This window comes from Cibotium barometz, chromosome 5 (genome assembly GCF_041138505.1).
Source record: "Cibotium barometz isolate CiBa-2024 chromosome 5, ASM4113850v1, whole genome shotgun sequence".
NCBI classification, from domain to species: Eukaryota; Viridiplantae; Streptophyta; class Polypodiopsida; order Cyatheales; family Cibotiaceae; genus Cibotium; species Cibotium barometz.
In genome coordinates, this window is record NC_141050.1 from 27,310,779 (window position 1) to 27,337,493 (window position 26,715).

The 26,715-nt window shown below is 45.3% G+C and overlaps 1 protein-coding gene across 8 annotated transcripts in view; it reads left to right on the forward strand.

Moving 5' to 3' along the window:
* LOC147638306 (uncharacterized) overlaps window positions 1-26,715 on the forward strand; it is a 71,825-nt gene that overhangs the window by 40,735 nt on the left and 4,375 nt on the right. For 3 of the 8 annotated variants that reach the window (XM_086798224.1, XM_086798226.1, XM_086798225.1), the window contains exons 10-11: window positions 10,690-10,782; window positions 18,058-18,264. In XM_086798224.1, the coding sequence (XP_086654350.1) occupies window positions 10,690-10,782; window positions 18,058-18,264 (300 nt within the window). Of the gene's footprint in view, window positions 1-10,689; window positions 10,783-18,057; window positions 18,265-23,628; window positions 23,800-24,116; window positions 24,542-26,715 lie in introns of those variants that run through there. The other 5 variants (XM_086798219.1, XM_086798221.1, XM_086798222.1 and 2 more) reach the window with 3 other exon arrangements.

The window sequence follows — 26,715 nt, forward strand, 5'->3', positions numbered from 1 at the left end:
ACAAACAACAAGGGGGTGCAGGCCTGACTCACCTCCCAACCATGACAGCCGTGGGCGAGCCCACAGTCTTGGCTGTCCCCACCGAGCCACGAGCTGAGCTAACTAGGATGACGTACCGACCAATCTCCTCCTCGCGACGTCCCATACCGCCACGAAGCTGCCCTCGCGGGCCTCGAGACTGCTGCCGGCCTCGGCTGCACAAAGCAGGTGCCCGTCTGCACTAGATCCAGGCTCCAAGACCATAGAGCTCTCACAAACTCCTGAGACTCTCTATAATATAATAACTAACCTTGGCCACCCTTTTATAGGCTCTTGGCCGGTCATCGGGCGTCCACACTTGGGCGCCCGCCCGTCCATACTTGGGTGCCTGCCCGTTAGTATTTCCCTAACTCAGCTCGTCAGTCAGCCTGCCTAGTTCCAAGCTTCCCCAAGCCTCGAAACTAGTCTTGCATGCATATAGCACACGGTAGATACACACTGTGCACATGACATACTCCCCTTCCTCTAAGAGCTCACTAAAAAGCCAGGGTAATCTCTCTGAAGAGTAGTCAATGTCTCCCATGGGATCGCAAGGTGGAGATGCTTCCAATCCAGATTCAGGACTACAAAGATACTCTGGAATGCTATGTTATGCATCTGGAAAATGTAGACTTGTTATTAGGGATTGAGTGGTTTAAGACTCTTGACGTCGAGATAGATTGGTCTAGTCATATTTTTTCTTTTCAGCATAGGGACACCAAGTATAGTATTTTAGGTGATTGTATTCATCCTTCTCAGGGACCTCTTGTAAATATAATTGATTTTGGAAATATAATGGATTCTTCTTTGTATACCGCTTTCCATTGTGTATTGATTCCACTTTATTCTTTTGTCATCCCTTCCATGGATGTAAATGAATTAAGTGTGTTTGAAAGCAAAGAATTACAAAAGATGCTTGATTCATTTCAAGATGTATTTCCTAAGGAACTGCCATCGGGTTTACCACCTGAACGGGCAGTAGATCATCGTATTGACTTGATCCCTGGTGCTCATCTTGTGAGTATTCCACCTTATAGGATGAGCCAAGTTGAGGAAGATGAGTTGGCTAAACAACTCGAAGATTATTTGAGGATGGGCCAGATCCGTCCAAGTAAATCACCTTGGGGTGCACCTGTGTTGCTTAGGAGAAAGAAGGACAATACTTGGAGAATGTGTATAGATTACAAAAGATTGAACAAGCTGATCATTAAGAACCGTTATCCTCTCCCTAGATCAGATGACCTGATTGCCTGGTTAGCAGGAGCGAAATATTTCACGAAGATAGATTTACGTACTGGTTATCACCAGATATGTATTCATGAAAGGCATGTCGAAAGAACCGCCTTTCGGACTAGGTATGGCCATTACGAGTTTCTCGTATTACCTTTTGGGTTAACCAATGCTCCAGCCACTCTCCAGCAAAATGATGAACGATCTTTTTCGTGAACATTTGGGAAAATTTGTGGTGGTGTTCCTGGATGATATTTTGATTTATAGTCGTACTCTTGAGGATCATGTCAGACACCTCACGATTGTCTTATCTATTTTAAGACAGAATCGACTATATGCTAAGTTGAGTAAATGTGAGTTCTTTATGACCGACATCATTTACTTGGGACACAAGATCACTAGAGATGGATTGAGCATTGACTATGACCGAGTTCAGAAGGTTTTGGACTGGCCTATACCGCGAACAGTGAAACAACTTCGTTCTTTTCTCGGTTTTGTAGTTTTTCTTCGGAAATCTGTACGGGAGTACTCTCAGCTCACACTACCGATGACCGACTTATTGAAAGGTCGTGGACGTAAGTCAAATCAGCCTATCACTGCCTTCAGACTTTTGAAAGATAAAGTCAAGGAAGCACCTATCTTAGCATTACCTGATCCTAGTCGGCCTTATGTTCTTGAAACTGATGCCAGTGACTATGCTATCGGGACTGCTCTATTTCAAGATGGTAGACCGGTTGCTTTTGAAAGTAAAAAGCTAGACGACACTCAATCTCGTTGGCCAACCCTTCAGAAGGAGCTTTATGCTGTGATTCATGCTCTCAAGGTTTGGAGACATTATTTATATGGCTCCAAGTTTGTGGTATTGACTGATCATCAGTCAATCAAGTATGTGTGTGATGCGGATGATTTGAGAGGAAGGAAAGCTCGTTGGGTGGAGTTAATGCAAGATTTTGATTTTGAGATCCGTTATCGGAAAGGGTCCATGAATAATATTGCAGATGCGCTTAGTCGGATTAGAGAGGTGAATACTTTGTCGTTCACCGAGATTTCTACTGACTTATTTCAGTCATTGAGAGGGCTTTGCAGGACTGATAGTTATTTTGGTCCATTTTGGCAGAAGATCCAGGATGGGAGCTCATTGATTGACCAAGACTCGGTGACTGAGCAGTCTACTATTCAGGTTGCAGGAGGCCAGTGGATGATTCGGAATGGTTTGCTATTCCGTAATGACAAAATTTGTGTACCACAGATCCCGGACATTAGGTCCAAGATTCTTAAGGAGTGTCATGATGCCCCTTCTGTTGGACACCCTGGGGTACACAGGACACTATCATTAGTGAAACACACTTTTTATTGGCCGAAGATGAAAGGGTATGTAGAAGATTATGTTCTCAAGTGTCAAATTTGTCAAGCAAATAAAGCTGAACGCTTTAGACAGGTTGGGTTGTTGCATCATTTGCAAATCCCAGGTAATAAATGGGAAAGTATTTCCATGGATTTTATTACCGGATTGCCAAGAACACATCAAGGCCTCTATTTGGGTCGTGCTAGATCGCTTGACAAAAATGGCTAGATTTTTACCGACCCGGAAGACTATTACAGCTACGTAATTAGCTCGGCAGTTTATCGAGCAATTGTTTAGACTCTACGGGTTACCGTAGGACATAGTCAGTGATAGGTTTACGAGTGATTTTTGGAAACTTGTTTTTGAGAAGTTGGAAACAACTTTGAATTTGAGTTCCTCAGATCATCCTCAATCTGATGGCCAGACTGAAAGAGTGAATCAGATTTTTTCTCTGAAGGAACGATGGTGTATTTGCGAGTTCCGAAAGATTCCGAGAGTTTACGGACAGGTAGATCTCCGAAATTATCCCCTAGATACTGTGGACCATTTCGTGTTACACGACGGATTGGTTCAGTTGCATATGAATTGGATTTGCCTTCTCATGTGAAAGTTCATCTTGTATTTCATGTCAGTAGACTTAAGGAAGTACTGGGTGGAGCAGATCAGTTAGTTACTCCTCAAGAAATCATAGATGTCCAGGAAATGACATTTGTTCCGCACGAACCTGAAAAGATTCTTGGATTTCGTGAACGACGATTACGTAATACGCTTATCACGGAATACAAGATCAAGTGGAAGGATCGTGTTGAGGAGGACGCTACATGGGAGACATTGACTACTCTTCAGAGAGATTACCCTGGCTTTTTAGTGACTCAGGAGTGAGCTCTTAGAGGAAGGGGAGTATGTCATGTGCACAGTGTAAATCTACCGTGTGCTATACGCATGCAAGACTAGTTTCGAGGCTTGGGGAAGCTTGGAACTAGGCAGGCTGATTGACGAGCTGAGTTAGGGAAATACTAACGGGTGGGCACCCAAGTGTGGACGCCCGATGACCGGCCAAGAGCCTATAAAAGGGTGGCCAAGGTTAGTTATTGTATTATAGAGAGTCGCGCGGTTTTGTGAGAGCTCTATGGTCTCGGAGCCTGGATCTAGTGCAGACGTGCACTTGCTTTACGCAGCCGAGGCCGACAGCAGTCTTGAGGCCCGCGAGGGCAGCTTCGTAGCGGTATGGGACGTCGCGAGGAGGAGATTGGTCGGTACGTCATCCTAGTTAGCTCAGCTCGTGGCTTGGTGGGGACAGCCAAGATTGTGGGCTTGCCCACGGCTGTCATGGTTGGGAGGTGAGTCAGGCCTGCACCCCCTTGCTTGTTTGTTTGTTCGTTTGTTTGTCAAATCCCCACGGATCCCCTCGTGATCGATCTTGGTTCGAAACTCGAATCCTGCAAACAAACGAACAAACAAACAAGCAAGGGGGTGCAAGCCTGACTCACCTCCCAACCATGACAGCCGTGGGCGAGCCCACAGTCTTGGCTGTCCCCATCGAGCCACAAGTTGAGCTAACTAGGATAATGTACCGACCAATCTCCTCCTCGCGACGTCCCATACCGCCACGAAGCTGCCCTCGCGGGCCTCGAGACTGCTGCCGGCCTCGGCTGCACAAAGCAGGTGCACGTCTACACTAGATCCAGGCTCCGAGACCATAGAGCTCTCACAAACTCGCGAGACTCTCTATAATATAATAACTAACCTTGGCCACCCTTCTATAGGCTCTTGGCGGGTCATCGGGCATCCACACTTGGGCGCCCGCCCGTCCATACTTGGGTGCCCGCCCGTTAGTATTTCCCTAACTCAGCTCGTCAATCAGCCTGCCTAGTTCCAAGCTTCCCCAAGCCTCGAAACTAGTCTTGCATGTGTATAGCACACGGTAGATACACACTGTGCACATGACAATATTCCAGGCTGAGGTGCTAGCAATAATCTCCCAAGAACTGTCTAACCTCTATGCCGGAGGGACAAAGTGTGAAAGTGGCAAATCCTAAAGACAACACTGTCGAGCAACTCCTTGCCTAACACAGTCAGTCCCCTCGAATCTTAGCTGTGGCCCAGACTGTGTCAACCAAATGATAGAATCAAAAGAAATGATAGCATCCCTCTTAATCCTACCAAAGAGGTGAGCAATCGCAGACCAAACCCTCTGTGCTTCCCTGCATTCCCATAAACAATGGTAAACTGACTCCGAAACTCCTGCACATCTAGGGCATGTTGGGCAAGCACCAGTAAACTGACCGCCATTGATTGGTGGCCAGACCACCATGAAGAGAAACCTAGATAGAGGAGGAAATCTGTGGCATCCTATAAGAATGCCACAATCTCCGCCAAAAAACCCTCTGAATGTCAGTCGAAATGCCGTAAGATTCCCAATGGGGTCTAAGAGTAGGGACACTCTGAATGTGTCCCAAGATAAGATGTCTGGCATTCCGCACCGTATAACTGAAAAAAGGCATGCTTTTCAAGGGGTTACAAGCATCCTTCCACACCCACTCACTGGGGTCCCAATGCAAATGTCTGATAGGGCAGCCACCATACAACCAAAGGCTAACACTCTCTGTGATCATCCCAGGTCTTCCAAGAAAGATCGAGTAATCCAGTGGTTGGGAATGGCTGCGTCAATCTGTGCAATCCTCCGACTAGAGCCTCTCAAATGTTGCGTGAGATCCAATCTCTGTACCTCGGTGAGGCTCTAGTAGCCCCAAGAGGCCTACCATGCACATCTAAGATCAAATCATTCCACAGAATGGGCTGCCGGTTAACTTCCTCTGCTGAACGCGGGGGAATGTGTACCAAAAAACTCCTCATGCAGTCCCAGGCCCGTAGGAGGGACCTAACCAGGGGGGATGAAGGGGAGCGGTCAACTGCGTCCGAAAAAATAAAGCGTGAGCTGAGAGTCCAGTCACCTCCGCGAACAGGGACACACTTCCTGATCTGCTGCATGAGAAAGTCCTTCCACGGCTCAGAGCCTGGAAGAAAGCCCCTAACAACCAGCTTACACAGCAAAGCCTTACATTGCACCTCAGGGTCAATGATATTCAATCCCCCTTCCTGCTTGGGCCTGATAATGGTTTCCCAAGGAACTCTAGCCCTGGTGTGTGCATTTCCATCAAGCCCTGACCAAAGAAAGTTCCGAATAAGGCGACGAAGCTGTCCAATGCAGCTCTATGAAAAATCCAGCACGAAGCGATAAACCAAGTCGTGGCTAGCAAAACTTGGTTTATCACCAAAGCTCTAGAGGCCAAGTCGAGCTTCCTCCTACTCCAGTGATGGAGTTTGCTTTGAATGCTTAAGAGCACAGGAGCAGACTGGTATGCAGGGGAGATCTCAACGCCCACGTGACAACCAAGGTATCTAGCAGAGCATCCTCTCTCAATCCAAGTAAAACCAACATCTGTACCCCAATCTGCAAGAGGAGAATCACTGATCCAAAAACCAATTGACTTATGCCAATTGATAGTAGCTCGTGCTGCCAAACAAAAGGCCTCCAAGGCTGTCCGGAAAGCACATAAACAAGCATTTGAAGCCTCAAGGAACAACGCCGTATCATCTGCTAACTCAGAGTCCAAAAACTCTTCCTCCGTACATAAAGGCAGCCTGAGACCCACAACACCAGGGGCAGCTCGAAGAAACTTGCTCATAGCCTCAGCTACAATGAGGTACAGTAAAGGGGCGAGGGGACAGCCCTGCCTCACTCAACGGGAAATCTGAAAACGCTCACCACGCCCCCCCACAGGCTAAAACACTGCTATGAGCCTCCCTGTATAGGCAAGACACACCTCTGATCCAGTTTTGGGAAAACCCCATGTGTGCCATAGTGCTCTCCAAAAAATCCCAATCCACACTGTCATAAGCTTTTTCAAAATCAAGCAAAAGAATGGCAAGAGGCTGCTGACTAGCCTTTGCCCACTCGACAGCTTCCCAGAAAGAAAAGATGTTATCAAATATACTCCTTCCTTGGAGGAACCCATTCTGGGTATCATGGATAGTCCTTTGGAGAGAATCGGCTGCAACCTTATACTCAAGGCTTTAGCTAAGATTTTATATGCAGATCCAAGGAGTGTGATGGGCCTCCATTGCTTGATGTCAGTTTTGTCCCCACTCTTGGGGATAAGGTGAATCAGCCCCTCCGTGAGGTATGGAGGCATCATACCCGACAACCACATTTCCTAAAGGGCAACAGTGCAAGCTCTCCAATATGATCCCAAAAAAGAATAAAGAAGGTGGGAGAAAGACCATCATCCCCGGGGCATGAACCACTGGAAAGAGCATGCAGTGCGTGAAGGAATTCATCCTTCGAGAAAGGGGCATCCAGGGACGAACACATAGCATCTGTAATGAGCCTGGGCATGCACTCCCAAACTTTCTGCCGTGCCACATCTCTCTCAGGGGAGGGCACCTCTGCAGTCAACAAAGACCGAGAAAATTCTGAAGCAATATCCCTCACCTTATCAGGCTCAATCTGAACCTCACCCTGCGAATCTTGCAAGTACCTCACAGAGTCCCTGCGGGAAGGCCTGTGTGCTGAAAAAAACTCTTTGTTGCATCTGCCACCCATCTGAGTCCAAAAGGCCTCGTTCGCATGAAAGGCAAACTCAGCCCTCTTGTCCATGGCCAACTGCAGCTTTGCTCTAACTGTGGTCAAGAGGTCTGTAATCCAAGTCGCATGTGGATGCTTTTCATGTTCCCTCTGAAGAGCAACAATCCTACGCCTAATAGCTCTCTCCTTGTCCAGAACCTCCTTCTTCTTAGACAAGGCAATGCTATGATAATGATGGCTGGTCCTCTCAAGAGCTAGCGCAATATTATGACGAGGATTAGGACCGTCACAAGATCTCCATATCTCTCTGATCTCAAGGGAAATGTCAGCATCTAGATAAAGAGAGTCATGGATACGGATACGGGGAGAGGCCGAGCGAGCCCCAAGCTCCCTGAGACACAAAACGACGGGGCAATGATCGGATTTGGTGGTGCCAAGCATAATAGCAATGGTGCCTCCTCTGTCCAAGGACCAATCATCCACATCAAACCTATCCAGACGTGCAAAGATGCTCTCATCCCCACTCCTGCGGTTATGCCAAGAGAAAGATAAGGAGTTTGGCCTTCTCTGGAAGTCATCCTCAGTCCAGCAATCCCTGCCAAAAAAGGAGAGCGTGAACCTCTCCCATGAGGCTCGCTCCAAAGGGTGTAAACCCCCTTCGCGTCCACCCTTCTTGTCAGAAGGTTGCTCAACCATATTAAAATCTCCTCCCACTATCCAATGATCAACCTGGGGAATGACATTTGTAACGGTGTCCCAAAAGGCCACCCTTTCACCTCTCACGTTAGGTGCATAGATATTCAAAATTCCCAATTTCTGACCCTCATGCATGATCAATATCCACTGCGCTCTAGCAGGGATGATAACACTGTGCCCAATAACATGAGGTATAATAGATGCTGCCACTGAAATACAAACACCCCCTCTAGTCCCAACTGCCGAGGACCAGAAGGAGTGGCCAGAAAGCATCTTACCAGTTTTGCCACAGTGAGATCTATCCAATTTGTGTTCTTGCAACAAAAGCACATCCATAGACCCTCCTGTAACAGTAGGGTGAAGCTGGTCCTTCAGAAGGCGCTTCCTACCACGGGTGGGAAGCCCTCCAAGGCCCTGAACATTCCATGAGACGATTCTCATGGAAGAGAAGAGGGTTTAACCCCGGATCTAAGAAGACGATGGGCAGCCAGAGGACGCCTCTCATAATGCTGGAGGACGGTAAAATCCACAAGGCAAAGTCCACTGACATGCCCTTGTCCGAGGCCCTGCACCGTGCCTGCATATGTACGAGAAACCTGTTCACCCTGCGGGGCATCAAGGGCAATGGCATCATGCTGAACATCCTGCAATACATGATCCCCACTGTGCTGAACATCCTGCATATCGCCCCCTCCAAGTAGAGAGGACTCCACAAAATCATCCTGATCAGAAATATCATCTCTCTGCAAAGATGCATCAGCTGACACATCCCTCTGACCATAAACATCATCTATCTGTACATGATCCGAGGAAGCCTTCCCATCAATCGCACCAGGGGGGCGGGCGTGTGAGACAGCACGCCCTACCTGACGGACTGAAGGACGAGAAGGAACCAAGGGAGGTGGCGCTTGAGAGGCACGCTTATGAGGCCTTCTGCGACCTCGAGCCCGAGGACAATCTCGAGCAAAGTGACCCTGTTGGTGACAAACCCGGCACTGATCGGGTTTACCTGCAATCTCCATACGTTGCTTCAAAGGGCCACAAGGGCCTGGAAGCAAAACACAGTCCTCAAAGAGCTCAATGTCACGGGCAAGAACCATGACCCTGGGGACAGCATCCGCCGAGGCAGTGACCACCTGGGCAGAAGATGTCGGCAAGGCGTGAAGGGGGGGCACTTGAAGAACAAGCCCAAAGGCAGACCCGATGGCCTCTAACATAGGCCAATATGCGCGCGGAAGACCTGGAAATCTGAGAGTAATCGGGAAGCGGTTCTGGTCTTCCTCAATAGGGTCAAAATAGCTGGAGTAGGGAAGAAAAAATATCTTCCTCGGGCCCAATGGCAAAGGACTGCCCTTCAAAACCTCTAAGGTTGCGTCCTCAGAATCAAAATCCACTTGGAAGAAACCTCTTCGAAGCAACCTGACATCTCAAAAGTGTAAAGCGAGGTCGGAGGGCAGAGCCGCCAGGACCCAATCCCGAGCCTGGAGACGGGACGGGTGAGATCCAAAGATTTTGGCAATGAGGGTCGTTTTGGAGTCTTTCTCTATTTCGGCGTAGAGGACCGCGAGCTCGGCTTCGGAGAAAACAATGGTTCGCCCGGCCGAGGGAGAATGATTAGCCATGATGCTAATCGAAGAAAAAGGCCGACTTGAACCCGGATGAGGAGCAATCCAAACCAAGGGGAAGAGGAAGGCGTTGAGGCGGAGGAAAGGAAAGGAGGGTGGAAAAGGAAACAACAAAAAGAAAAAGGGAAGCAAGGGGAGAGGCTGATATTTTAAAGGCGAAGAGGGGTGGGGGAGGGGCAGCACAACAGCGCTACGCTGAGGAAGGATGGGAGGTGATTAGAGGAGGGGAGGCGATACGATGAACAGGAGGGCTAGGGCGGGCAAAGGCAAGGAGGGGAGGCGGAGGAGGAAAGGGGGCGAAGCAGGAAGAGAAGCGAAATGGCGCAGCGGAGGAAAAAACGAGGAAGGAGGAGGGGGCAGCGATGAGGGAGGGAAGCGAAGGCAGAGGCGGAAGGAATGATTCAGGCAATGCAGGAAGGAGGAGCGCAGCGATGGAGGAAGGAGGGGCGCAGATCGGGGAGCTCAGGAAAAACGAGGAAGAAGGAGGGGGCAGCGATGAGGGAGGGAAGCGAAGGCAGAGGCGGAAGGGAACGATTCAAGCGATGGAGGAAGGAGGGGCGCAGTTCGGGGAGCTCGCGGTTTTGTGTCATACAATTTTTGGACTGGAGGGTATTTAACAGAGTCATCTGTTGTCAGATTAGGAGTTGTAAGGCTCGATCATTGTGGATTCTGGGTGTCTAGGGATTTGTAAGAGTCAAAGGACACATGAGTGGAAGGATTTGGGTCAGCTGAGCCAGGTAGGAGTTAGCTGACAGTCAGAAGTGGTGTGCTGACAGGTTCAGTAGGGTTCTGGACTAAAGAATTTGAGAGTTGATGGTCCTTGCTAAAAAAACCTTCTTGGTTGGTTTTCCAAACCTGGATCAGGTCTTGTTTTGTTCCAGCTTTCAGTCATGATTTTGTGTGGTCTATTCATACTTAATAGAAGTCTCCTTTTTGCAAAAAAATGTTTAAGGTGCCAAGGTTCGTAGCCAAGGCCTGCCTTTTAATAGACCTGGAGTAACACAAGCACTTGAGTTACAGCTTTCGGGCAACAACATGAACAACAAAAAAATCTTAGTAGAATTTGTTTACTTTTGCATCATGTTATTGTGAATTTCTTTTCCTTTGTGGTTTTATGGATTAAGTAAAAGGAGCCTTGTCTTGCAAAGTTGCATGGCAAGCTGATGTGTTCTCATGCCATATTACAGAATCGACAATATATTTTTCGAGAGTTTATTGAAGCTGTGATAATGATGTCTAAGGTCAAATTTAGTGCTGAAGATTATCCTCTTGATGCGAAGGTAAAAGCCAGCAGAGTATGTGCCATATGAAGTTAAATATTATTTTGATAGTTTTGCCATATCATTTTCTTATAATCTCAAGCTAGGTTATTTAGAATGTTTTGCATTTTTTTTTTCAGAAAAGAGACTTCTATTAATAAGTAATATGTAATCGTACAAAGGGAGGGGGCACTATGCTGCCATAAAAGCCTTGTAGGACTGGAGAATAAAATATGTTGCGTTTTGTTTGCGCAGCTCTAGAAGATCCATGTATACGGGGTGAGGTCGCCAAACTAGGTCTATGTAATCTAACATCCATGTGTGCCCATGCACATTAGTCTAGGTGACATTAATACCTTAGGGTATTACATTTGTGTGAAATCAGGGCTATGGTGGATCATGCTGCTCCATGGTTGCAAGGAGAAAGAAAGAAAGAAAGAAAGAAAGAAAGAAAGATATATTAGGCGTCTACTAAAGATCCAATGGGCCTATGAGACCAAGTTGATACAATAATGTCCATGGCATATCTCATCATGGAATGGAAAATAAAACAGAAAGAAAACATAAATATAGCTATCTCACTGGGGTGATACGAAACTGTCCATGGAAACTCCTCATGGAATACTAAGAACATAAAAACATGGGAGCAACATCAGCTCCGAGTAGATGGTATACCACTCTCCAAAATCTCAAGCATGGGGCTGACGAGTATGGCCGAGAGGTCTCCCTCAGCTATGTTGCGTGGAAAGGTAGCTCGATGGCGGTGGAGCATGTCGTGGATCTGGAGCTGATGAGGTGATCGTGGCCGACGGGTGGGTCGAGGGCGTCGAGCACGGTGGAGTGCAGAGGCTCGGTCTGAGGTAACTCCTCTCGGGCGAGGTAGGTCCAGAGCAGCTCGTGGTCCGAATCCCTCATGAAATAGACAGTGAAACCTCTCGCGGATCTCATAGTATACTGGGAGGCGCAGCATGGCAAAGGGCGCAGCGCGGCAAAAGGGCGTCTGTGGGCTGGAAACTGGGGGGCAGAAGCGGGGCAACAAAGGCATAGCGCGGTAGAAAGCAGCAACTAGGACCACCAATGCGCAGTGCGAACAGAGGAGGGGGGGGGGTACGTAGCTTCACGCAATGAGAGAGAGAGAGAGAGAGAGAGAGAGAGAGAGAGAGAGAGAGAGATGAATGAAATGAAATGATATATTAACGTCTCTAAGAGGCCATAGTGGCCTATGAGACCAAAACTGAGAGTACATGTGAAGTTGGTGTCTCATCAAAGAGAACAACTAAATAATGAGACTAAAAAGTACAATAAACTGATTGTCCTACAGTTATAAGAACAGAACTGTAAGACTCCGAGATGATACTGAGTAGAAAATACTGGAAAATATTGAAAAATGTATATCAAGTTGATCCGTGTATGCTGATCAGTTGAAGTGTTGCCCTCTCCTTAGATCAAGTATCTCCGCCATGGGGCTGTCTAGAATGGAGAGGTCGTAGAAGCGAGGTAGGCGCCTCCGATGCCGAGCAATAATGGCTCTGATCTGGTGATGGTGAGGATGCCGTGGTCGGGATCCTGGTGGGCGTGGCCGACAAGCACGACATAAGATAACTGCTCTATCAGTGGTGACTCCCTGGGAGCGTGGTCGGTGCCCTGATTGCCCAATGGGCCTATGAGACCCAATGGACCTATGAGACCAAAGTGGTACAATAATGTCCATGGCATATCTCATCATGGAATGGAAAATAAAACAGAATGAAAACATAAATATAGCTATCTCACTGGGGTGATACAAAACTGTCCATGGAAACTCGTCATGGAATACTAAAAACATAAAAACATGGGAGCAACATCAACTGTGAGTAGATGGTATACCACTCTCCAAAATGTCAAGCATGGGGTTGACGAGTATGGCCGAGAGGTCTCCCTCAGCTATGTCACGTGGAAAGGTAGCTCGATGGACGTAGAGCATGTCGTGGATCTGGAGCTGATGAGGTGATCGTGGCCGACGGGGGGGTCGAGGGCGTCAGGGACGGTGGAGTGCAGAGGCTCGGTCCGAGGTAACTCCTCTCGGGCGAGGTAGGTCTAGAGCAGCTCGTGGAGGGCCCACAAGATCCACTATGTCGGTGTCCTCCACCTCCTGGGTCCGGAAGAAACTGGTGATGGTTGGCTGTCGAGGGAGGGGGCGGGGTGGCTGGGGCCTATGTCTCAAGAAGGTGTCCCTGTGTCTGCGGAGCTCAAGCAGGAAGAGGCCCAGGCAAGGCTGGTCCTGGAAGTCAATGATCCTGGAGAGTGGACTGAATCCCTCATGAAATAGACAGTGAAACCTCCCGCGGATCTCAGTATATACTGGGAGGCGCAGCATGGCAAAGGGCGCAGCGCGGCAAAAGGGCGTTTGTGGGCTGCAAACTGGGAGGCGGAAGCGGGGCAACAAAGGCCCAGCGCGGTAGAAAGCAGCAACCAGGGCCACCAATGCGCAGTGCGAGCAGAGGAGGCGGGATAGATAGATAGATAGATTTATTAACCATGCAAGGCATTTCTCGCTTTGAGCAGACCATTGCAGTATTACACCTGGCCGCTACTACATATGATGACTTGGTTGCTCTTCTCATTGAGAAAGACCGCCGGAACAAGGAAACCACTTCTACATCCTTGACCTCGAGCACTGAAGAGGCGCTTATCTCCGCCAGCAGATGAAAAGCCAACAAGAACATCATCTGCAGATACTGTAAGCGGAAAGGTCATATTGAAGCCAATTGCTTCAAGGAGGAGGAGAAAGAACAAGAACAACACCATGCTAATCTTGTTGCTGATGAACCACCAGACGAGCTTCGCGAAGATCATGCACTTTCTGCCCATGTCACCCTCGATGAGGATGACAAAGATTATTGTTTCTGATTTCTTCTATGTGTGTATGGGTGCTCTACCCTTGCATTATGCATAAAATGGATGAAATAAATAGTGTGATGTGTGATGGTCAATAAGGGTCCTCTGCCCTCGGTTGTCCCCCAAAAATGTGTATTGTTTTTACTTTGATATGATGTATTGACACCCAGTTCAGAGTAAGAGAGGTGACGAGTGATGGTTCTCACTACTACCGGTCGCAAGCTAACTGAGTAGTCACTGACACACGGGAAGTGTTGGTCAGTTCAGAGTAAGAGAGGTGACGAGTGATGGTTCTCACTACCGGTCGCAAGCTAACTGAGTAGTCACTGACACACGGGAGGTGTTGGTCAGTTGGACTGGCTCTTTGCAGTATTGCGGTGGAGGGGGGATCAGTTTACTCCTTGCGTATTGGGTCTCACACTCTTTGCTCTGAGGGGGGATGTTGGAGAAATCATAGTCAAAGAGTGTATTCTAGTGTGTACTAGGAACTAGTTTATGAGTCTTTGTGTGAGAGAGTGCCACGTGTCACTTTGGGAGTTATTCCATAAGCATATGGTACTTGAGTGTGTGTGTTCACTCTATAAGAGTGATGTACTTTCTTGTGTGTCACATCAATCAAATCAAGCTATCTTGTTGGTCTACATGTAAGTACTTGTTCATTGCTTTCATTTCCTTCATTTCCATTTCATTATGCACCTAGAGTTAGCTTGCTCTCCTGTTCCAACAAAAAGTAAGGCGAGGAGAGTGAAGAGGAGATGGACCAAAGTGGTGAAGTAGGTCGATGCTGGGGCGAGTGAGATATTTCTTGGGGGGGGGGGAGGGGGGGTGAGTCAGTTTAGCTGATCAGGGGCAATGAAAGGTGTGAGGGTGTGATGAAGGGGGTGAGGCGAGCAAGATTAGGTTGGGGGGGCTAGCAATTTTTTTTAAAAGGGGGGGAGGGGGGTATTAATTCCTTGCTTTTAGGTCACATGAGTTCTCTCCGCGGGGTGGGGGGGGGGGGGGGGGGGGGGGGGGGGGTTTGTGGGGGAGGGGGAGGGGGGCTGCACGACAATGAAAATGGGGAGGATGAGTATGGCAAAAAAAGGGGTGCGAGCATGACAAACAAGGGGGGGCGAGCATGAAACTCGGCAGCCAACAAGGGGGCAAGTAGTAGATGGCAGTGTGGAGGGCTGAGTGGATTGCTACCATGTGAAAAAGGGGTGAGCAAGAGTTTGTTCCCATGTGGCATCAAATTGAAGATTTATAGTGCGTTCCTAGAGGCATCCCCATGCGCTACTTGTGTGTGCTTGGTAAGCATTGACATCCCCAAAGCTTCCCTTCTCTTGAGCACTTGGTGTAATGACATTTCACTACATGGGGACATGCAACTTAATCTTAGACTAGTAAAACATCCGTTTTACCAAATCATAAGTTTGATGTGTAGATGACATGCTATAGGAATGTCATGGCATTCAAACGCAACCTTCCTCCTAATCTCAGCACTATCTGCTGGTAGCAAACTTTATCACCTCGGAACAACAATCTGTTCCGAATAAAGTATTAACTACTAGCCACCTTGACAGGTGGTATTACCCCTAAGTCCTTGTCTACAATTACGGCTCTCCTCCCCTAGACTTGGTACGTATATAGATTAAAATGCCCATCCATTTGACATAGCCCTCTAAGGCAATCATACTGTAACTTGGTTGAACACAATGCTAATCAATACACTTAAATACACTAAGATTTGATGGACATTTGCTCAAATACAAGAAATAAATTGCTGAATTGACAAGAGATACACAATGAGCCGGAACGGCCGACCCCTCCCTCAAATAAAGTATATTGATCTTGGGAGAATCAAGTACATAGTGTCATGGGCATTTTTGATGAGATTTCCATACCAATGCATATGAATACAGTATTGCAAACAAGTGGTTGCCGATGTAGACTTGCAATCCATGCTACCCTCTCAAGTGTCCATGTTCCATACCATCTGCTCTCTATTGTTCCACCAACACATGGTTGCAACAATCTGCAAGAGAGCACGTAGGACAAGAGAACACTACACAGGGTATGTGATCTTGTAATCCGGTTCCTCCCTCCTGCTACTTGCTCCCTACTTGCTCCCATATTTAAGCATAAAAGCTTACTAATAGCAAGTAGAGTCAATGATAGCGGAAGTCTTCGAGATGGAAGTCCTTGGAGTGTTGAGATCTTCGATTTGTCGCATTTCTTCGCGACAAAAGTCGTCGAGAGGATGAAGGGAACCTTGGGAAAGCTTCCCCTATGGTTCAACTTGAGAAAGGAGGGCTGAAATTAGGGTTTTCAGCAAAAAGACTAGAAATTACAGCAATAAAGAGGGTTGTTTTGCTGAATTTCAGTCACTGGGAATGTGTAGGAGAGTGATTAGCATCCGGAAACACTCTTGGAAGCTTGAAAAACACCTTAGCAAGCTTGGAGAATGTGCAGAAAATGCAGCCCAACAATCCTCATGAAGGAGGCGTGAATCTCTAAGAGAGAGGAGGAGTGAGGCGGTGAGTTGTCCAGTGTAGGTGGCAGGCAGGTGCTTTGTGGAGCAAGCTAGAGTGGACACATGGCTGGTTACTCCCTTTGTACAAAGGGGATAAGGTTTGGGCGGTGGACATTGGGTTATGTCCACCTCGGGACATCAGTGTGTGTGAACATCGGGCTGGTCATAATTTATAAGTGAGTTTTGGTCGCCCAAAACTTAATGAAGTGTGTACACACTCACTTATAAATTAGTGCTAACTCCTAAGGCTAGGTTTATGACCAATACTTATCACTTGTCACATGCCACAACCATGTCAGCAGACAGATTCACATGCACGGTTCGCGAGCGGGCGTCCCCTTACGTGGAACTACACATTGGTCAAGCAAGCATGAAAACAGCATGTAATTTCAATTGCAAGAAAGATGCTATGCAATGCAGCATTGGTATGGACAATCCTCGTTCATGAGACTATACCAAAATAGATGTGCTCCAGGCAAGTACACGAGGTACCAAACCCAATGGAACACCAATCCACCAAGCATTTCCGGGCATATACACAGAGGCACAAGTACCAACGGAAAGCCAAGTCCACAGTATCACATGAGTGGCATCAATCCCCCGCATATACAACTGCCATGGACACCAATCCAATGTACATACATGATGAGAAAGCATGGGTGGACTAATTGGGTGGCCAAATGGTGACACATACAAGTCAGCACTAACCTAAGTGAAGATTCACTTCCCCAATCCTAATCAAGGTATCTACAACCCGGTTCAAACTTCTCTTCGTATACTTATTTTCCATGTCAAAATCCTGTATAAAGTTTGCCCACCGTGTCTTCCTTCACCTTAAACTTTAGAGTATGAAAAGCCTCGCCAACCCCGCATTCTAGTACTATTGGACTTCCATCCCCATCCTCTGAGGATGTTTACGAAAGAAACAATTAGCTCTGAATAATCCCTCACTGGCTTCCTAAGAAATACCGTGAATCGGACAAATACCCGAAGGTGTCACATAGTGAGGAACTGGCCAGTCCAAAACCTTCTGGATCGCTCAAGATCAATGCTCATACAGCCGGGGAAATTCGATGATCAAGGTATATGAGTTCCCTATGAAAGAAGTCACTGTTAGAGATTTTTGCATACAGTCACTCACGTCTTAGAACCCCCACCGGAGAGTATGAATCGACAAAAAATATCATCTAAGGAAACCACATCAAATCTCCCCAAAGAGATCATTCCTCATTTGCTAAAAATAGTAGGAGCATTCGTGAGCCCAAAAGGTAAGTACGAGAAAGTCGTAATGGCCATACCGGGTAGGGAATCTTGCCGTAAAGACATCCTCCTCAATTATTTGTATTTGGTGATAGCCTGAAGGTTGATCTTTGAAAGAAAAGTAGGTAGCACCCTTCTCCAGGCTCCAACCTATCTATCAAATCATCCGTTCTAGGAAGGGAATATCGATGGAAATGGTTCTTCCCTAAGTGTGGAGCAGCGATATGCTGAAACGATTCTATTTCTCGGGGGTGGGGAGTTGGGGAAAGGAAGGGGATAATAATTGTTTGCATGCTGCAACTGCCATACCACCAATACTAATCCCCAGAACATGTTTGATTAGATCCTCTATAGGGCATAACAGCATTTCTTAAGGAGGAAGACCAGCTGTATTGGCTTGAGATGATTGATTTTCTTGAAAACAGGTCAACATCCACATATTCTTGTTGGTATCAATAACCAATATGCTCTCTTTTTAATTTCAACAAAAATGCCCGAGACAAGCTCCTCAAATGGCAAACATGTGTTGGATTGTGAAAATAGCTTACCTTCATAGATTGCTGTATAATAGATGTCTGGACACAATTTTTTACCAGGTTGTTCCTAATTCTTTTTGAGGTCTTATCTTCTTGTCCTCTCATGTCTAGGTTGACAAAATGGTGACAAAGCATTTGGTACCTTTACTATCAAAGGAGTTTGGAGGATGCTCAAATGTTCTCATGGATGTTGATGCCGTGAGAAGTGTCTTTGATGGATATGCTCCACAATTACAAAAGCTCTTCAATGAGACACTTCGTGGAATTGGTACTAGTGATGAGACTATCACATTGCGAGCTTTGGATCTCTTCTTCCAGGTAGGCCATCACATTGCAAGCTTTGGATCTCTTCTTTCAGGTGGTAGAAATGTGAAACAGTTCGTGTTATGCATGTTGGAATAGGTTTGCATAAAAATCTGGCATTAATATATACATGCATGCTTTCATACATACATATGTTACGTATGTACATGTGTAAGTACATACATATATACACAGCTATATGTGTGTGTTGATAGGAATTGAATGAAAGAGCATGTTTCCAAGTTGATTTTGGCAGCCTTGCGGATTTATGCTACTACTCCATTCTTGTACAAGATGCTCTCCATTTCTGGAGTATTCACAAAGGGACACCTTTGTGTCATCCATGTAACCCCACTATGTCCTAGCTCCTCACCCATCCAGATCACTATCATGGGGTATATAAAGAACCCTAAGTTATAACACACCTCAATAATAGCAAGATTTCTTTCTCAAGGATGTAGGATTTTCTCACAAACTTGGTCAAATGTACTTTATTGTTGCAAGAAGAAAAGTAGAGGCAATAAATCTCATAGATGAGCATCACATGGTAGTATGGCAGCAAACAAAAAAGAGCACCTTCAAGGAGTGCCTAGCAGACCTATGGAAGAGCAAAGAGTGCCTGGCAGACCTATATGCAAGGCGATGCCTGGGGGCAAGATAAAATGGTAGTAGCAAAAGAACACCTCTATTTATTAAAGAGCAATGAGTAAATTTTGAAAACTTTCAATCAAATTGAAGTTTCAACGAAGATCGAGCTTGAGAGGTCCCTGCGCTGTTGTTACTAACCCCCGCCTCTGCCTGCTGCCCCCGCTTCTGCGTTGCTGCGCATGTTGCCTTGCTGCAGTGCCTCTACTGTGCTGCCCCCGCCTCTGCTGCCCCTCACCTCCACATCCTCTGCCTCTCTTTTGCCCCCCGCCTCCTCCCACCCTGCTTTTCCTTCAGCAGCTGTCTTTTATCGGATTCCAGTCAGTTGCCCACCGTTGATTGGCCTTGTGACTTCCACCACAGCCAATCCTTCTTAACCCCCACAGGCCAAGAGAATCATCAATTTTTCGCATGATGAGCTCACCTCTCTCCAACACGACATTGACATTGAGGTCTAGACCACCCTTCTTGTCACCATTTGGCCACCCAATTGGTCCACCCGTGCTTTCTCATCATGTATCTACATTGTATATGCCGGGGGATTGATGCCACTCATGTGATACTGTGGGATTTCTGCACTTTCTCCTTCCTAAGTCCATATCCAAGTTTGCTAAGGTGTTTCCCAAACTTCCAAGAGTGTTTCCGGGTGCTAATCACTCTCCTACACACTCCCAATGACTGAAATTCAGAAAAACAGCTCTTTATTGCTATAATTTCTGGTCGTTTTGCTGAGAACCCTAATTTCAGTCCTCCTTTCTCAAGTTGAACCATAGGGGAAGCTTTCCCAGGGTTTCCCTCATCCTCTTGAAGACTTTTCTCGCGAAGAAATGCAACAAATCGAAGATCTCATCACTCCAAGGACTTCCATTGTGAATACTTTTTCTGTCATCGAGTCTACTTGTAATTGGTAAGCTTTTATGCTTAAATATGGAAGCAAGTAGCAGGAGGGAGGAACCGGATTACAAGATCACATACCCTCTGTAGTGTTCTTTTGTCCTACGTGCTCTCTTGCAGATTGTTGCTACCATGTGTTGGTGGAACGATAGAGAGCAGATAGTAGGGAACATGTGCACTTAAGGGTAGTGTGAATTGCAAGTCTACATCGACAACCACCTGTTTGCAATACTGTATTCATATGCATTGGTATGGAAATCTGCTCAGAAATGCACATGACACTATATACTTATTCTCCTAAGATCAATATACTTTATTGGAGGGAGGGCTTGGCCGTTCCGGCTCATTGTGTCTCTTGTCAATTCAACAAATTACTTCTTGTATTGAGCGTGTGTCCATCATATCTTAGTGTATTTAAGTGTATTGATTAGCATTGTGTTCAACCAAGTTACATTGGTATCAGAGCATACGGTTCTCTTTCATTTCTATCGTGAGAGACGATCACCGTGAACACTAGCTATCTCTACACTTGGAACATTATGGACAGCCATACACTGAATGTTGGAGATGCTAACACAAGAGGCAGGGACAATGAAATGCATGCCTCCAATGCTTTACAGGATGAGCAAACTCATGGGGTGCACAATAGGGAACATGAATATATGGGACAGCCGTTCCGTGGCAAAGACAAGATGCAGGAAGAAGAGTCTTGAGGGCTGAACTTACTTGTATGCAGGCTCTTCTCCATGCACAACAAGAAGAATTGAATCTCTACCGTTGCAAGGATCCATTGGTACATGACCGTTTGAAAGCCAAGAAAGTTGAATCTTATATGGATCATGCAAGCGAGGGATGCAACACGTGCATACTTGGCTCATACCGAGGATGTCTATGCAGAAAAGGAAACCATCCCACGTGTCTTGGAATCCCCACAGGTGCCCGAACAAGAACTTATGTCTAAGAGGATGAATGTCCATGCTATGGGAGAGGAACAATCTGCGACTTCACGCCATGCAGGAATACCTTATGTAGCCCGTGAAGGACACAATGTTTATGGCAGTGGTCAAAACTGGAGTACACCTCGTAACTTGCTGCATGAGAAAGTCCTTCTATGGTTCATTGTGAGGAAGAAATCCTCTGACAGTCATCTTACAATGCAACACCTTACATTTCACCTTTGGGTCTATGATGTTCAATCCTCCCTCTTGCTTGTGTAGGATAATGGTTTGCCAAGCAACTCTAGCCTTGGTGTGTAGTGTGTCGTCTAATCCTGACCAAAGAAAATTCTAAGTGAGGCAATGTAACTAGCCAATGCATCCTCTATTAAGCACCCAACAAGAAGCGATAAACCTAGCAGTGGCCAACAATACTTGGTTAACACCAAGGCTCTAGACAAATCAAGCTTCCTGCTACTCCAACAGTGAAGTTTTCTTTTAAATCTTATGAGCACAAGCGCAAAATATTGTTCTTGGGAGATGTCAATGCCAATCTGGCAGCAGTACATCCTCTCTCAAGGCAAGTGAACCCTAGTCTACGTGTAGAGAATCACTGATCCCCCTAACTTGTGCCAATTAATGTTGACTCCTGCTGCCAAACAAACATCACCAAGGCTATCTGGAAGGCACAGAGACATGCATGTGAGGCCTCCAAAAACATCGGGGTATCATCTGCTAGCTAACTCTTTCTCTGTATGTAGAGGCAATTTGCGTTGGAGACTCCTAGGGTAGGCCAAATGAGATTACTCATAGATCGGTTAATACAAGCTACAATAAGGGAGCTAGGGGGCATCCCTGCTGCATCGAGTGGGAAATCTGAAAGCGCTTACCACATCCCCCGCAAGCCAAAACTATGCTATGGGCCTCCCTAGCCTTCCAAGAAGTCCCAATCCACTCTATCATATGCTTTTTCAAAGTCCAGTAGGAGGATGGCATGGGGTTTTGTTGGCTAATTTCCCAAAATGAGATGATGTTATCAAATATACTCCTCTCTTGGAGGAACCCAATCTGTGTGTCATGAATAATCCTTTGAAGAACCCGTTCTAACCTCATACTCAATGCCTTAGCTAAGATTTTATATGCAGATCCAAGTAAAATGATCGGCCTCCACTACTTCATGTTGGTCTTATCCCCACCTTTTGGGGATAAGGTGGAGAAGACCCTCCGTGAGAAAGGGAGGCATCATACCTGTACACCACATGGCCTGTAAAGCAACAATGATGTTATTCCCAATGTGGTCCCAAAACTTTAGAAAGAAGGATGGAGAGAGACCTTGGCATTTTCCTTTTGAAAGAACCTGCAATGCATCCAATGAGAAGGGGACATCCAATGAGGGACAAATATCATCTGGCCATGCAGTCCCAAACTTTCTGGTGTGCAACATCTGTCTACGGAGAGGGGGCGGGGGGCCTCTGCTGAAAGCAATACTCGATAAAAATCTGATGTAATACTCCTCACCTTATCTGGCTCAGTCGTGAATCTCTCCCTGTGAGTCCTGCAAGTATCTCACACGTAGAAGTGTTTGTTCCATCTGCCACCCCTCTGTGCTCAAAAGGCCTCGGTAGCATGAAACGAGAACTCAGTCCATCTACAGCTCCGCTGTAACTGTAGACAATAGGTCTTGGATCCAAGGAGACTATGGATGCTTCTCGTGTTCCCTCTAAAGCACAGCAATGCTGCAGCTGATAGCTTTCTCCTTGTCCTTGGCCAAAGCAACACTATGATAATATTGGCTGGTTCTCTCTAGGGCCAATGCAACTCTCTGTTGAGTTTCGGGATTGTCACATGAGCTTCAAATCTCTGTGACCTCATGTGAAATCTCTGCATCTAGATAGAGAGAATCATGGATATGGATACGGGGGTATGCTATCTGAGCCCCTGGCTTTGTGAGGCACAAAACAACTGGACAATGATTTGACTTGTGGTGCCAGTCATGATAACAATGGTGCCTCCCCTATCAAGACCCCAATCATCCACATAAAATCCAATGGTGCAAAGATACATCCATCCCTGTTTCTACGGTTATGCCAAGAGTAAGAGTGTTCAATCGCAGATCTGGAGGAACCCTGTATCCTTGAGCAAATGGCCATAAGTGTATTCACACTGTCAGACCAGATGCAAGAAAGGGTCTGAGAAGGTAGGATCTGAGTTTTTTCCATGTCCTCCATGCATCTGGCTCTCCAGATGTGCCAAGCTGTGATGCTGGCCGTTGTGTCCCAAAGAAGAATCCATAGGAACATGACATGGCCTGATACACTCCTTGGGCAGTTTGTATGAGAGAAAGGGGAAACCACCACAAATGCTAAAGAAATCCATTGATTAGGATAACTTTCATCTTAGGAAATCTATACAACCACTAACATTCACAAGACATACTACATCCATAAAGAATGCTGCTGGGGTATGGAGATGGAAGTGGGCTGACCCTCCACTATGAGGAGGTTCGCACCAGACTGGCTATTTATTTACCAAACCAGAAAATGTACATCATGGCAGCTTACTAGGTGCCCACAGTTCCCTGGTGTTGCTGGAACTTGATCATCAACACTAGAGCAGCATGGAAGATTCGGTGAGACCGTTCTTATTCACACTCTGTGGATGTTAGGGAGTTCAGGATGCCTCGAGGGTTACGCAAAAAAGAAAGCTTGCTTTTCTATGCACTTCAAGCCCTGGCCCTTTCTCGATCAAAGGCCAAGGGTGGCATCATCTCCTGCCAAACCAAAAAAAAAATACATCTTTGCATTTTTTCTCTTTAGATTAATGGAAGGATTTTGTTTGCAAAAGGAAAAAGATTATATATCATTACTTTTTGCTTATTGGTAGTCTCATTTTTATCATTATACAGAGATACAAACCCCAATGGGGTTTGCAGCGAGAAAGCCTATTATTCAGTTTAATCAAAGGACTATATCAAAATGAGATTGGTTTTGGAGATGATGGTTCTTTGTACTTGGATAATGATATCAACTACATTGAGTTCCAAATTGCCATCTTCATTTATGCCACTAACATAAAGGTATATTTGTAAAACGCTAACTTTTTGTGCCCAGCCAACATATTATATAAACTTACAGAGGCCCTCAACAGTGTTAAGTTTGGGTCTTCACAGACATAACCCCCACCCATTGGACGACATGGGAGATTTCTGTGGTGGTGGTGGTGGTGTGGTGTGTAGGGTTTGTTGGGGGTTGAGATTGCCCCTTTTCATGGGTGATGGCTATATGTCTATGAAGACCCATAAAAGTCAAAAAAGAAAAGAAGCCACTAATGTGTGGGTGTAGTGACATTTCATCTGATTCAAGACTAATGATTGTTGAGTATCTTTTATATTAGGATCAAGGTGTAAGTGTGGAGCCAATAATAATGTTGAACAATCTTATCAAAGAGGCCATTCTGCCAAATCTCTCAACTGACCTCGAGTCACTAATGAATGAAGACTTGATTCCGAATCTACCGAATATAAACACCAAGGGTTCAAATGGGAATTCTACAAGCAAAAGTGTGCCTGGATCAAAGAGGTCAACTCCAAGGGAAGGAAAAATCCCTCAAGGAGCTAAATCAGCTCCTCAGACACCACTTAAGAAGAAACATTAATGGGATTACGTTAGAGAAGGTCCCACTTATGTACATCTAATTAGAAAAGGCAACCTACATTTGAGGCCATCTTAGGGTGGTGGTGGTGGTGTAATAGGCCCCATAATAGAAAGAAATTGACTAATTAATGTTCGTCTAATTAATTAATTGATTTTCTTTTTTACTCATTGTAGGCCCCTATTTCACATTTCACGTGTATTATGATATTTCACGTGAGTGATATACCTAATTTTATGTCAACTTGCAAGACTATCAACATTGAAATAACATGTGTGCGAAATTCTTATCCTATGTGCATGATTGGACAAGCCTTTTTCACACCATGATTTATAACATATGTATCCAAATTTTCTCATCTCATGTACACAACTATTTCATGTACCCAACTATAGCATGACCTTTTATTTCACATTAGGATTTAACCTTATCTCACACCATAAAATAACATTTTCTTTGAGATGCATGCTATATCATAGCCACGACAACTTAATGCATAAAATAGGTTGAGGCCAGAGCTACAAGAAAGGCAAACACAAGATGTGTTATCTCATTTTGGATTACATTTAATAAATGAGATTTGGGCCTTCTTGTTACAAGATTCCTTTGTCGCTCACTAAAAATCCACTCCTTATTATAACCACAAGAGAGGAGTACCAAATTTTCCACTGGATTATTCAATAGGGTGATTTCCTTTGAAAATTTTGGAGAAAATAAAATTATAGAGAATACTTGCATACGTTTTTTATGAAACCCCTTGTATGTGCTATATTTAATATTCCTAGGTGAAATCCCCAAGGTGTTGCACCTCTCTTTCTTTAACACCTCTCTTTCAATGTGACCTTTTGTGTTTACATCATTTCTTTGCCATTGACATTTCAGTTCTTTACAATTGACCTTCGTTTTCCACCTTCTTATTAAGTTTTTTTTATCTTCTTCTTTGGTTTTGAACTTTTCTTAGATTGTTTCTCTCTATCTAGCTTTAACTCACAACTTACATTAATTGATGAGTTAGTGTCCCTTCCTTTTGTGTATATTTCTTTTTGTTTTACCCCTCCAGATTGATGGCTTTATCAACTATCTTTTTAAAGGTGGTGATTGGGAATAGTTTTTTATAGTTTGTTGATCTATTATCTTCAAATCCATAGACAAATTTAAATATTTGTTCTAATGCATTATGGAGAGTGTTAAGTTGTCGAGCCAACCCTTTGATTTCCTTGGTAAACCCAATCACCAAATCATTCCTGTGGTTTAACTTTTTTTAGTTCGTTTGGAGCATCCTCATCTTTCAAATGTGATCCATCTTCCTAATAAAAGGTAGGAAGATGATATTAGCTTGATGACTAGAGACACACAAGGTGATTTAAGGAACATTCATCAAATATTTAAGGTGGAAAGAGGTGCTCTATTTCTACATCATTATAGCAATTCATTGGTCAATAGTACCTTTTAAAAGTGGGTTATTTGTCGTATCAAACTCTTCACATTTGGATATATTATTAAGGGGAGTATTGTTCTTTTAGGATGATTTCTAGGATGAGATCTAGCTAAGCTTCTTTAGTCCACCTAAGTTTTCCACTTAGACTCACTAGGGTTATGGCTCTACAATCTTGAAATGCTAGAATTAATTTATCAAAGTAGGATATATCATTTTTCAAAAAACCTTAAGATTTGGCAACCTTGAAATATTTATCAGAAGGAGTCAAGACTAGGAGGCAATGCATCCAGATGATCGCCATGAAAGTGCAAGATTTTCATGTCCTCTTCTTTTGTCAAGGCTCCTTGCTTTAGCCCTAACCTCATGGAATGGTGATCCGTGGGTGGTTTTCACTCTTCATGCCACTATTTTATAACTAGAGGTAGGGTTGTAAATTAGATGACATGAAAAATGGTTGGTCATTAAGGGATGAATTTCACTTGGGAGAAGTTAGAGCAGCACTAGTATTGGTCGAAGATGAGAGGGGGAGGGGATGCCTTCAATTGTGTGAAGCATTGTTCGGTTTGTGAAAGGTGAATGTTTTTAATGAAAAATCGACGGGCTATTTATCCTTCTAGGCTATCTCAATGACAAATCTACCTCTAAGCACCAAGAAACATAATACACAGTGTTTGACCATTTTGGATGGATATTATAAATTTGGCATGCTCATCCCATGTTTGCTCCAATGCTACCATTGTTGAAGGTGTTGCTTGTTTAGATGTTAGGTTTTGGTGCCCAACTTATGGACTTCCATGTATCATTTTACTAAACCAAGATGCTAAATTTTGTTGACATTTTCAAAGAGAATTGCTTGATAATTTTGGTACTAGACTTAAATTTCTAGTGCTTTTCACCCACACA